Genomic DNA, 13,372 nt, shown 5'->3' with positions numbered 1-13,372 from the left:
GCAGGTGTTGGTATGCTCTTTTTGGAAAGCAGATCAATTGGGGAAGGGTCAGAATTTAGCAGTAGGATCAAGAAAGTAAGCTTTGGCAACAAGACCCATGAAACTGGTGCCCTACACTACGGCCTCCAGGGTTTATCCCCAAAGTGCAATGGGAGGACAGGTGCAACCACTGGGGTTTGCTCTGGAAAGAGGTCCTTTGCTGTCCTGCCCGTATCAGGGCTGAGACTTCATTGTGCTTGGGAAAGGTTTTCCACTTACTAAGAATTCTGGACAGTAAAGGGGCCCTAGAGGCTTTGACACAGGAACCCTGAGTAATTATTCTTTGCTCTCTTGTAAGAAAAACATTTCTTTCGAATATTCCATAATTTTTAATAAAAGGCTTGCATTGTTCACAACACATTCAAGAAGCATTATCATTGATTTTGCTTTTTGAAATGTTTAAATATTGAAACATCCAAAATATTAGTGTGGATAAAATACAACAAACTTGCTTTGTACCCACCATGCGTTTGGTTTCTATCACCTTCCCAAGTTGCAGTTCCAATGTGCAATGCTAGCGACACCACCGGCAGAGGTGAGCCAGCTGGCCAAATTGGGCCTCTCAGGAATGATCTGGTAGATGAGAACACCACATGCCAGAGCCTGGCAGTTTTGCACATCCAGCAACACCATTCCAGATACTGCAGGCCTCAGGGTCTGACGTACACTGGACTTTGAAAGAGCTGATGTATCACGTCACATTGTAGTCTTTTAAGAGAGGCAAGGCCGGACGCAGTGCTCACGCCTGTAATCCCAGCACTTTGGGAGGCCGAGGCAGGTGGATCATGAGGTCAGGAGTTCAGGACCAGCCTGGCCAAAGTGGTGAAACCCCATCTCTACTAAAAATACAAAAATTAGCTGGGCATGTTGGCAGGCGCCTGTAATCCCAGCTACTTGGGAGACTGAGGCAGAGAATTGCTTGAACCCGGGAGGCAGAGTTTGCAGTGAGCCGAAATAGTGCCACTGCATTCCAGCCTGGGCGATAGAGTGAGACTCTGTCTCAAAACAAACAAGCAAACAACAACAACAAAAAAAACAGAGGCAAAAACTGCCACTGGGACTGTATATTTGAAGCTCCAAATATGGCCTTTCCTCCCACTAATTTGAAAAGCCTAATTTCAATAGCGATGGTAAAAAGAGCCAAAGAAACTAGTTACAATACTGGTGAGCTGTGGCATCTAATTATGTCACCAAAGTATGATGCGAATGTCTCCAATTCTCCAGCCTTCCAGATCACCCTTTTCTTTTACCCATCTAACATAAATCTGACCCTCTCACTGTAGAAGGTCTAGTCTTTATGGTAATGTATAATAACGTAAGAAGTCCTAGAAGTGTTTATATTCTAGAAACATATATCCTGGTTGTTACTAGTCACAATCTGGCCTTGAGACCAGTGTTTGGATTACCCCAGCCACCTAGGTACCATCTGGCCCCAGTATGGACACAGTCCCTCCCTGAATCATCCAAAACACAGCTGACATTGGGCTGTAGTTCTTGACAAAGACTTAATGAATGTGAGGCTAACACAAGGGAATTAACAATGTAGGAAAAATAACAGTGGCTCACACATTCCAGTGTTCTTAGAACCTGTGACATCCCTTCACAGGAGTTTATAACGAGGACCTTTCTCCTTAGGCTCTGGCCTGCTGCTAGGAGGCAGGGACTTGCTCATTTCCTCCAGAGGGGTGTCCCCATAATGCTGCCCACCCCCAATGAGATCTACAGCTCCAATTATCTTCTCTCCAACTTCCAACAGAAATGAAACTGATCAGTCTCACAATTAACTCTGCATCCTCTCCCGACCCTGTACCTGGCTTTAGGTTCTGACCCATGGAGCATTTCTGCCAGCTTTGATAGTTTATCTATTTAGCTCCCAGGTTAAAATCCAGACCTTTCTTCTGGATGCAATAATTACATCAGTCTTGAAATAAGCCATCCCTAATCATGGACCCAAACAGTGTTCAAATGTGGCCATAGCTCACTCTGCTGAACATCTGCTAATTCTGATTTTTTCCTAGTAACCAACAATGCAATGAGTATCTGGAAAGCAAAATCTCATACATGCATGACATCCTTTCAAACTTCTGCTGGCACTCATCCAGGACCGATCTAAATACCAGGTTCTCCCCAACTTCATCCTTTCTATATGGTGAGATAAACAAGGAAATAAATGTAAACTGCAACAGTGTTAAAGGCAAAGTAATAAACTGTGCTTCCAGGGAAAAGCCTCCCAAAGAATTGGCAATTATGCTGAGATCTGATGAGTCATTAGTGCTAGTGAGGCAAAGAAGGAAGAAACTGTGTGTGTGTGCAGCAAAATTTAAAATAGCAATTTAAAAAGTCCAGGGCTGGAAGGTGCTGGAATTGGAAGAGCAGCCTAGCTAAAACAGGAATTAAGGAGGAGCTCAAAGTGACAGGAGGCGAGAGTACAACCTTTCAGGATTTTGTAAGCCATGTTCATTAGTCTGATTTGTATTCCAGGAATAACAGGATGACACTGAATGATTCTGTGCACATTTTGAAAATCTGATACTTGCTGGAAAGGCTATATTCTATTTTACATTCCTCTACAGTTTCACCAACACTAAATATCATCTTAAGAATTTGGTAGTTTTAACTACTAGATACTACTGTTTTCATCTTTATTACCCATTTCCTATTGGAGTGCTTTTTTTTTTTTTTACTGGATACAAATTATTTTTTACTGGACTGAATTTAAGACTTCGTTTATTACCTTTTCTATCTATTGTGCTCTAATTATTTGCTTTTAAATTACTTATGTCAAAACATTATATACTTAGCAATCTTTAAAGATTCTGCCATAAAAGTGTTCTCTCACTCCAATGTTATATATTCACCTATATTTTCTTAGTATTTCCACGATTTGATTGTTCATATTCAATCATGATGTCTTGACATTTATAAACAGAAATCTAACTTTACTTTTCAAATGGATAACCAGTCATCCCTGATAATGTCACTTTTATCATTGTAAGTAAACAAATCAGTAAATAATTTATTGATGTTTTCTTAATCTTCTACTCTGTTATCTAATCATATACATATATATATATATATATTTCCCCTGGGCCAGTACCACACTCATAATTTTATAATGCATTTCATGTGAGATAAAGTTCTCCCACCCATATTTGTTTTATTTAGCTATCCTGTAAGAAACTTACCGCCTTCTCATGATACATTAAATTGGCTTTCACAGGGATTTTTTTTTTTTTTATACTTTAGGTTTTAGGGTACATATGCACAATGCGCAGGTTTGTTACATGTGTATCCATGTGCCATGTTGTTTTGCTGCACCCATTAACTCCTCATTTAGCATTAGGTATATCTCCTAATGCTGTCCCTCCCCCCTCCCCCCACTCCACAACAGTCCCCGGAGTGTGATGTTCCCATTCCTGTGTCCATGAGTTCTCATTGTTCAATTCCCACCTATGAGTGAGAACATGCGGTGTTTGGTTTTTTGTCCTTGCGATAGTTTACTGAGAATGATGTTTTCCAGTTTCAACCACGTCCCTACAAAGGACATGAACTCATTATTTTTTTGGCTGCATAGTATTCCATGGTGTATATGTGCCACATTTTCTTAATCCAGTCTAGCATTGTTGGACATTTGGGTTGGTTCCAAGTCTTTGCTATTGTGAATAGTGCTGCAATAAACATACGTGTGCATATGTCTTTATAGCAGCATGATTTATAGTCCTTTGGGTATATATCCAGTAATGGGATGGCTGGGCCAAATGGTATTTCTAGTTCTAGATCCCTGAGGAATCGCCACACTGACTTCCACAATGGTTGAACTAGTTTACAGTCCCACCAACAGTGTAAAAGTGTTCCTATTTCTCCACATCCTCTCCAGCACCTCTTGTTTCCTGACTTTTTAATGATGGCCATTCTAACTGGTGTGAGATGGTATCTCATTGTGGATTTGATTTGCATTTCTCTGATGGCCAGTGATGATGAGCATTTTTTCATGTGTTTTTTGGCTGCATAAATGTCTTCTTTTGAGAAGTGTCTGTTCATGTCCTTCGCCCACTTTTTAATGGGGTTGTTTTTTTCTTGTAAATTTGAGTTCATTGTAGATTCTGGATATTAGCCCTTTGTCAGATGAGTAGGTTGCAAAAATTTTCTCCCATTCTGTAGGTTGCCTGTTCACTCTGATGGTGGTTTCTTTTGCTGTGCAGAAGCTCTTTAGTTTAATTAGATCCCATTTGTCAATTTTGGCTTTTGTTGCCATTGCTTTTGGTGTTTTAGACATGAAGTCCTTGCCCACGCCTATGTCCTGAATGGTATTGCCTAGGTTTTCTTCTAGGGTTTTTATGGTTTTAGGTCTAACATGTAAATCTTTAATCAATCTTGAATTAATTTTTGTATAAGGTGTAAGGGAGGGATCCAGTTTCAGCTTCCTACATATGGCTAGCCAGTTTTCCCAGCACCATTTATTAAATAGGGAATCCTTTCCCCATTTCTTGTTTTTGTCAGGTTTGTCAAAGATCAGATAGTTGTAGATATGCAGCATTATTTCTGAGGGCTCTGTTCTGTTCCATTGATCTATGTCTCTGTTATGGTACCAGTACCATGCTGTTTTGGTTACTGTAGCCTTGCAGTATAGTTTGAAGTCAGGTAGTGTGATGCCTCCAGCTTTGTTCTTTTGGCTTAGGATTGACTTGGCGATGCGGGCTCTTTTTTGGTTCCATGTGAACTTTAAAGTAGTTTTTTCCAATTCTGTGAAGAAAGTCATTGGTAGCTTGATGGGGATGGCATTGAATCTATAAATTACCTTGGGCAGTATGGCCATTTTCACAATATTCATTCTTCCAACCCATGAGCATGGAATGTTCTTCCATTTGTTTGTATCCTCTTTTATTTCATTGAGCAGTGGTTTGTAGTTCTCCTTGAAGAGGTCCTTCACATCCCTTGTAAGTTGGATTCCTAGGTATTTTATTCTCTTTGAAGCAATTGTGAATGGGAGTTCACTCATGATTTGGCTCTCTGTTTGTCTGTGATTAGTGTACAAGAATGCTTGTGATTTTTGTACATTGATTTTGTATCCTGAGACTTTGCTGAAGTTGCTAATCAGCTTAAGGAGATTTTGGGCTGAGACAATGGGGTTTTCTAGATATACAATCATGTCATCTGCAAACAGGGACAATTTGACTTCCTCTTTTCCTAATTGAATACCCTTTATTTTCTTCTCCTGCCTGATTGCCCTTGCCAGAACTTCCAGCACTATGTTGAATAGGAGTGGTGAGAGAGGGCATCCCTGTCTTGTGACAGTTTTCAAAGGGAATGCTTCCAGTTTTTGCCCATTCAGTATGATATTGGCTGTGGGTTTGTCATAGATAGCTCTTATTATTTTGAGATACGTCCCATCAATACCTAATTTATTGAGAGCTTTTAGCATGAAGGGTTGTTGAATTTTGTCAAAGGCCTTTTCTGCATTTATTGAGATAATCATGTGGTTTTTGTCTTTGGTTCTGTTTATATGATGGATTACATTTATTGATTTCCGTATGTTGAACCAGCCTTGCATCCCAGGGATGAAGCCCACTTGATCATGGTGTATAAGCTTTTTGATGTGCTGCTGGATTCGGTTTGCCAGTATTTTATTGAAGATTTTTGCATCAATGTTCATCAAGGATATTGGTCTGAAATTCTCTTTTTTGGTTATGTCTCTGCCAGGCTTTGGTATCACGACGATGCTGGCCTCATAAAATGTGTTAGGGAGGATTCCCTCTTTTTCTATCAATTGGAATAGTTTCAGAAGGAATGGTACCAGTTCCTCCTTGTACCTCTGGTAGAGTTGGGCTGTGAATCCATCAGGTCCTGGACTCTTTCTGGTTGGTAAGCTATTGATTATTGCCACAATTTCAGAGCCTGTTATTGGTCTATTCAGAGATTTAACTTCTTCCTGGTTTAGTCTTGGGAGGGTGTATTTGTCGAGGAATTTATCCATTTCTTCTAGATTTTCTAGTTTATTTGCATAGAGGTGTTTGTAGTATTCTCTGATGGTATATTGTATTCCTGTGGGATCGGTGGTGATATCCCGTTTTTCATTTTTTATTGCATCTATTTGATTCTTCTCTCTTTTCTTCATTAGTATTGCTAGCGGTCTATCAATTTTATTGATCTTTTCAAAAAAACAGCTCCTGGATTCATTAATTTTTTGAAGGGTGTTTTGTGTCTCTATTTCCTTCAGTTCTGCTCTGATTTTAGTTATTTCTAGCCTTCTGCTAGCTTTTGAATGTGTTTGCTCTTGCTTTTCCAGTTCTTTTAATTGTGATGTTAGGGTGTCAATTTTGGATCTTTCCTTCTTTCTCTTGTGGGCATTTAGTGCTATAAATTTCCCTCTACACACTGCTTTGAATGTGTCCCAGAGATTCTGGTATTTTGTGTCTTTATTCTCGTTGGTTTCAAAGAACATCTTTATTTCTGCCTTCATTTCATTATGTACCCAATAGTCATTCAGGAGCAGGCTGTTCAGTTTCCATGTAGTTGAGCGGTTTTGAGTGAGTTTCTTAATCCTGAGTTCTAGTTTGTTTGCACTGTGGTCTGAGAGACAGTTTGTTATAATTTCTGTTCTTTTACATTTGCTGAGGAGAGCTTTACTTCCAACTATGTGGTCAATTTTGGAATAGGTGTGGTGTGGTGCTGAAAAAAATGTATATTCTGTTGATTTGGGGTGGAGAGTTCTGTTGATGTCTATTAGGTCGACTTTGTGCAGAGCTGAGTTCAATTCCTGGATATGCTTGTTAACTTTCTGCCTCGTTGATCTGTCTAATGTTGACAGTGGGGTGTTAAAATCTCCCATTATTATTGTGTGGGAGTTTAAGTCCCTTTGTAGGTCACTGAGGACTTGCTTTATGAATCTGGGTGCTCCTATGTTGGGTGCATATATATTTAGGATAGTTAGCTCTTCTTGTTGAATTGATCCCTTTACCATTATGTAATGGCCTTGTCTCTTTTGATCTTTGTTGGTTTAAAGTCTATTTTATCAGAGACTAGGACTGCAACCCCTGCCTTTTTTTGTTTTCCATTTGCTTGATAGATCTTCCTCCATCCCTTTATTTTGAGTCTATGTGTGTCTCTGCACGTGAGATGGGTTTCCTGAATACAGCACACTGATGGGTCTTGACTCCTTATCCAGTTTGCCAGTCTGTGTCTTTTAATTGGAGCATTTAGCCAATTTACATTTAAAGTTAATATTGTTATGTGTGAATTTGATCCTGTCATTATGATGTTAGCTGGTTATTTTGCTCGTTAGTTGATGCAGTTTCTTCCTAGCCTCGATGGTCTTTACAATTTGGCATGTTTTTGCAGTGGCTGGTACCAGTTGTTCCTTTCCATGTTTAGTGCTCCCTTCAGGAGCTCTTTTAGGGCAGGCCTGGTGGTGACAAAATCACTCAGCATTTGCTTGTCTGTAAAGTATTTTATTTCTCCTTCACTTAATAAGCTTAGTTTGGCTGGATATGAAATTCTGGGTTGAAAATTCTTTTCTTTAAGAATGTTGAATATCGGCCCCCACCCTCTTCTGGCTTGTAGAGTTTCTGCCGAGAGATCAGCTGTTAGTCTGATGGGCTTCCCTTTGTGGGTAACCCGACCTTTCTCTCTGGCTGCCCTTAATATTTGTTCCTTCATTTCAACTTTGGTGAATCTGACAATTATGCGTCTTGGAGTTGCTCTTCTCGAGGAGTATCTTTGTGGCGTTCTCTGTCTTTCCTGAATCTGAATGTTGGCCTGCCTTGCTAGATTGGGGAAGTTCTCCTGGATAATATCTTGCAGAGTGTTTTCCAACTTGGTTCCATTCTCCCCATCATTTTCAGGTACACCAATCAGATGTAGGTTTGGTCGTTTCACATAGTCCCAAATTTCTTGGAGGCTTTGTTCATTTCTTTTTATTCTTTTTTCTCTAAACTTCCCTTCTCGCTTCATTTCATCCATTTCATCTTCCATCACTGATATCCTTTCTTCCAGTTGATTGCATCGGCTACCAAGGCTTCTGCAATCTTCACGTAGTTCTCGATACTTGGCTTTCAGCTCCATCAGCTCCTTTAAGCCCTTCTCTCCATTGGTTATTCTAGTTATCCATTCGTCTAATTTTTTTTCAAAGTTTTTAACTTCTTTGCTATTGTTTTGAATTTCCTCCCGTAGCTCGGAGTAGTTTGATCGTCTGAAGCCTTCTTCTCTCAACTCGTCAAAGTCATTCTCCATCCAGCTTTGTTCCGTTGCTGGTGAGGAACTGCGTTCCTCTGGAGGAGGAGAGGTGCTCTGCTTTTTAGAGTTTCCAGTTTTTCTGCTCTGTTTTTTCCCCATCTTTGTGGTTTTATCTACTTTTGGTCTTTGATGATGGTGATGTACAGATGGGTTTTTGGTGTGGATGTCCTTTCTGTTTGTTAGTTTTCCTTCTACTAGACAGGACCCTCAGCTGCAGGTCTGTTGGAGTTTGCTAGAGGTCCACTCCAGACCCTGTTTGGCTGGGTGTCAGCAGCGGTGGCTGTAGAACAGCGGATTTTCGTGAGACCACAAATTCAGCTGTCTGATAGTTCCTCTGGAAGTTTTGTCTCAGAGGAGTACCTGGCCGAGTGAGGTGTCAGTCTGTCCCTACTGGGGGGTGCCTCCCAGTTAGGCTGCTTGTGGGTCAGGGACCCACTTTAGGAGGCAGTCTGTCTGTTCTCAGATCTCCAGCTGCGTGCTGGGAGAACCACTACTCTCTTCAAAGCTGTCAGACAGGGACATTTAAGTCTGCAGAGGTTCCTGCTGAGTTTTTGTTTGTCTGTGCCCTGCCCCCAGAGGTGGAGCCTACAGAGGCAGGCAGGCCTCCTTGAGCTGTGGTGGGCTCCACCCAGTTCGAGCTTCCTGGCTGCTTTGTTTACCTAAGCAAGCCTGGGCAATGGCGGGCACCCCTCCCCCAGCCTGGCTGCCGCCTTGCAGTTTGATCTCAGACTGCTGTGCTAGCAATCAGCGAGATTCCGTGGGCATAGGACCCTCCGAGCCAGGTGCGGGACACAATCTCCTGGTGTGCTGTTTTCCAAGCCTGTTGGAAAAGCGCGGTATTAGGGTGGGACTGACCCGATTTTCCAGGTGCTGTCTGTTACCCCTTTCTTTGACTAGGAAAGGGAACTCCCTGACCCCTTGCGCTTCCCAAGTGAGGCAATGCCTCGCCCTGCTTTGGCTGGCGCACAGTGCGCTGCACCAACTGTCCTGCACCCACTGTTCGGCACTCCCTAGTGAGATGAACCCGGTACCTCAAACGGAAATGCAGAAATCAGCCATCTTCTGTGTCCCTCAGGCTGGGAGCTGTAGACCAGAGCTGTTCCTATTCGGCCATCTTGGCTCCACCCCCCGAAAAAAGCTTTCACAGGGATTTTTAAATAAACTAATGAGGTTTCAGACCATCTAACTAGGAGATATCCATCTGGAATGGAAAGAGGTGTAAATGACCTTTAAGACTTCAGCAACCCTTCCAAACAACTACTAAAATTTACATAAATTTTTGCATGTAATGGGTGAAGAGTTTGAACAAATATCCCATAAAACTGTTTACCATAATTGACTTTTTATTTAAAAAATTACACGGAGCAATTTCCAGCATATCTTTTTTTATAAAAGTACTGCCTATATCAAATATTTTATATCATGTTAATTCCATTGAAGAGCTGCCTTTTTCTGTTAAGGTACTGATTCCAATTGATGGGATACATGCCCTTAAAATAGAAAGTTTCCATTATTTATTCAAATGTCAAAATTAAGATTACTGAGAAGTTTATTGCTTTATGGCTGGGCAAGATGCTACTAGCACATTTTAGGTAAATAATAATTCTTTTCAAAAACTATGAGGTCATTCTGTTTAAAACTTTCGAGATAATTCACAGAAAATAGATATATTTATTCAAATTAAACATTAAAGGGCTGGGCTACTAGCTATAGACATTTTTATGTGAAGCAGCTCTTTTTTTTTTTTTTTTTTTTTGAGGCCAAGTCTCACTCTGTTGCCCAGGGTGGAGTGCAGTGGCCCAATCTCGGCTCACTGCAACCTTTGCCTCCTGGGTTCAGGCATTTTCCTGCCTCAGCCTCCCCAATAGCTGGGATTACAGGCGTGTGCCACCACACCCAGCTATTTTTTTTGTATTTTTAGTAGAGACGGGGTTTCTCCATGTTTGCCAGGCTGGTCTCGAACTCCTGCCTCGGCCTCCCAAAGTGCTGGGATTACAGACGTGAGCCATGGTGCCCGGCCAATGAAGCAGCTCTTTAAAGAAATAAGACATGAAAATAGGTCTGTCCTGGTATACTACACGTAATTGAAATGAGTAACACCTGGAAGACCAATATTGTTACGCTATGTTCCGTTAGGATCTTAAAAAAAAAAAAAAATCAGACATTTAGTAGTCCATTTGTGCTTAAAATATTCATATGCATGAGAAGCCTAAAGAAAAAAAACACCTCTGTACATGATGATCAAAAGAAAGTTATAAATTTGTTTGAAATTGCACTGTTATTTAAATCACTTTCCTAAAGTCAGACTCTCCTTGTAGCTGGCACAGTTTTTCAGGTCAATTGGCAACCTGGGGAGGCCCCTCTGGTATTAGTGAAGTAAAGAAGGTGGTGATGAAAGACCAAGCTGAAGCCATTAATCCAGGCCTTTGAATTGCACTGGCATCTTCACCTGCATCTTCTCCACTCTCGTCTTCAAGACCATCATCCATAAGACGCTCCTTTCAAGCAAAACAAGAAACATACTCCTGAGTGATGTGAACGAGCATTAGCTCATAATAGAAGACAGTTAAATTCTTTGTAGAACAAAGGAATATGAAGTGGTATGTATGTGGTCATTAGAAATCTTTAAAGCCAAAATTGATAAATTCCTCACTGTTCCAGTTTAAAGGGGACAACTGCCAATGCAATACAATAAATTCTTACCATGTGTATAATTTTATTTCTGGGCTATTTTCAAGAAAAAAAAAGTTACTTCTTCCCATTTAGTTATAATATATGACTGATTCGGTATAATATTCTAAGTTCTCCCAAATGAAACCACCACAATTTATATGTTAGCTTTCTTTCATGTGCCATTTCACAAATACTTATGGAACATCCAACATTCTTTCATCATGTTGGTACCATACCATGCTGGGAAAAATCTCAGTATCTTAAGTATACAAAAGCTTCAATCACATACCATTTCTTCAAGTTCCAAGTTGTTTGCATTTTGCCCATCATTGTTAACTTCGGCATTATTGTTGGGAGCCTGCTGATGACCTCCTTCTTGCCTAAAAGGAAACCATCCAGCTTGGTGTCTGGTCAGTAAAATAAAGAGAAAATAAAATAAGTCACAGTTGTTTTTATTTGTAACACTATAAAATGTTATTAGTGTCCTATAAGAGAAAAATGATTAGAACTATAATAAATAAAAAGACCAAATCTCCCACTTCGGGACAGGGAACTACCCTTTTCAAAGCAATGACAGCAAAACAAAACCAACCCAAATCTCTATCATGGACTTCACTGGCTCTATGTTAGTTATTAAAACATATCAGGTATCATAAATCTTTTCTGGTATTTTTCAAAATGAAATACAACTTAGATATTTGTTTGCCCTTTGGAGACAAGGGAGCAGTGGAAAAACAGTCTACTTATGAAAAAAATCTGGCTTATACCTATAAGACTTAATACTGGTAATTCTAATGAAAGAGGACGACCTTATGCAGGAGTGCATCATACACTTCTTAAGTTCGAAATAATGGATAGAGTATGTCTCACTGAATGAACAACTTTTATAAAATACAGTAAACAAAAAATCTGCTTCTAAATAATTCTGATAAACATTTTCACTTAACAAAACCTTGCTTTTGGCATCAAAAACATGCCAGATATCTAAAGCCCAGCATTCATATTCCTTCACTCAACATTCACAACAGACTACCCTACACCAGATTCTGTGCTGAACAGTTTCAGAAATTAAACCACAAAAAGTTAATGAACATCACTCACAAATAAACCAGTAGCATGGCTCCCATTACCATGATAAACCGACTAAAAGAAGAATAGAAGTATACAATGCTAAGGAGAATCGCAGCTCGTGAGAACGTGTACATCCAGTCTAGCCAGTCTCGATTGAAGTCTTCTTCATTTAGTACTGGACCTCCCTGTGCATTCATTTGAACATTCTCATTCATGGGTCGATTTTCTTGGGCCACTAGGTTTGGAGCTGGTGGGGGTTCTTCTCCAGGAACATGTGCCAAATTTAGAGGCTGTGAAGTAGTAGGCTGGGTTGGGTTGACATTTGATGTGGCCTGAGCTGAAACTGCAGCTTGACTGAAATAGTCACCAAAATAAATATTAAAAAGAAAAAAAACTTTACCATACCATATTTTTTTAAACTTCTTGGGGAGCTATATGTATTTTTCATAAACCTAATATAGAATATCCCAACTCCTGTACCACATTTCTTAGGTAAGCACAAATTCCAATGGAAAAGTGGAGCCAAGGTTGATGGTAGATGTCGCACAGGAAAGGATGTTCTCTCAGCCTGGTAGTGTGAGATGACAGGGGAAGGCAAAAGACGTGAGAGCAGCCATGTTAACCACTCCTCTCTCTTTCAATCAATTACCTTATAAGCTAATGAGATGTCCAAACCTTTTCATGAATGCCCCCTTTTGTTATTCTACGTCGGATGAATACTCCCAAGCTCACCACCTACCTCTTCCTCAGACCCATGTTTTGAAAGACTTGTCTAAAAATATATACTATTATTATACTGTGTGTTTACTGTCAGTGATAAATGATTTGTATTAGTATCCTAAAATCCTAAATACATCTCAGATAACAACCCTTTCACCCCAATACTGATTTGGAAGAACTCCAACTGGGGACCACTGATCCTTGTCAAGTTAGAAAGAATTGTGGTTCTGAGGTTTGCTTATAATTTGATTGCTTAAAATTTCCCAGTAAAGAATAAATTTCCCAGTAAAGTGATAATATATCTTGGATTTGCTTTAAATTATCCAACAGAAGGAAGAAAGTTGTAAAATAAGACTGACATGAATTGATAAATATCAAAGCTGGGTGATAGGTACACATGGATTCCTTTTACTACTCTACCTTGTTATGTTTTTAAATTTTTCTACAATAAGAAGTTAACAATCAAGAGAGCACAGGAAAGTTAAATAAATGGTTCCCAGGCTACAAAATCCTATTTAAGCCAGTATGCTAATACCTTGTATCTGCATAGGGCTTTTTAGTTTAGAAAACACTTCCTACTTCATGAATATTCTGATACACAGGTGAGTTACTTTACTTTAAAGGGGAGAAACTGAGG

At 40.0% G+C, this 13,372-nt stretch overlaps 1 protein-coding gene across 5 annotated transcripts in view; it reads right to left on the bottom strand.

Moving 5' to 3' along the window:
* Positions 1–10,506: 10,506 nt before the first annotated feature.
* The window catches only part of HERPUD2 (HERPUD family member 2), a 177,082-nt gene continuing 174,216 nt past the window's right edge, over positions 10,507–13,372 (bottom strand). For all 5 annotated transcript variants that reach the window (XM_032758332.2, XM_032758329.2, XM_032758331.2 and 2 more), the window contains 3 exons: positions 12,046–12,369; positions 11,234–11,351; positions 10,507–10,769 (listed from right to left, as the gene is read on the bottom strand). In XM_032758332.2, coding sequence (XP_032614223.1) covers positions 10,608–10,769; positions 11,234–11,351; positions 12,046–12,369 — 604 coding nt within the window. In that variant the 3' untranslated portion in view covers positions 10,507–10,607. The remainder of the gene's footprint in view (positions 10,770–11,233; positions 11,352–12,045; positions 12,370–13,372) is intronic.

Source organism: Hylobates moloch, unplaced genomic scaffold (genome assembly GCF_009828535.3).
Source record: "Hylobates moloch isolate HMO894 unplaced genomic scaffold, HMol_V3 SCAFFOLD_1, whole genome shotgun sequence".
In the NCBI taxonomy this organism is placed as follows: domain Eukaryota; kingdom Metazoa; phylum Chordata; class Mammalia; order Primates; family Hylobatidae; genus Hylobates; species Hylobates moloch.
Note: the sequence above shows the minus strand (reverse complement) of the source record. Positions and strands in the feature narration are given on the sequence as shown.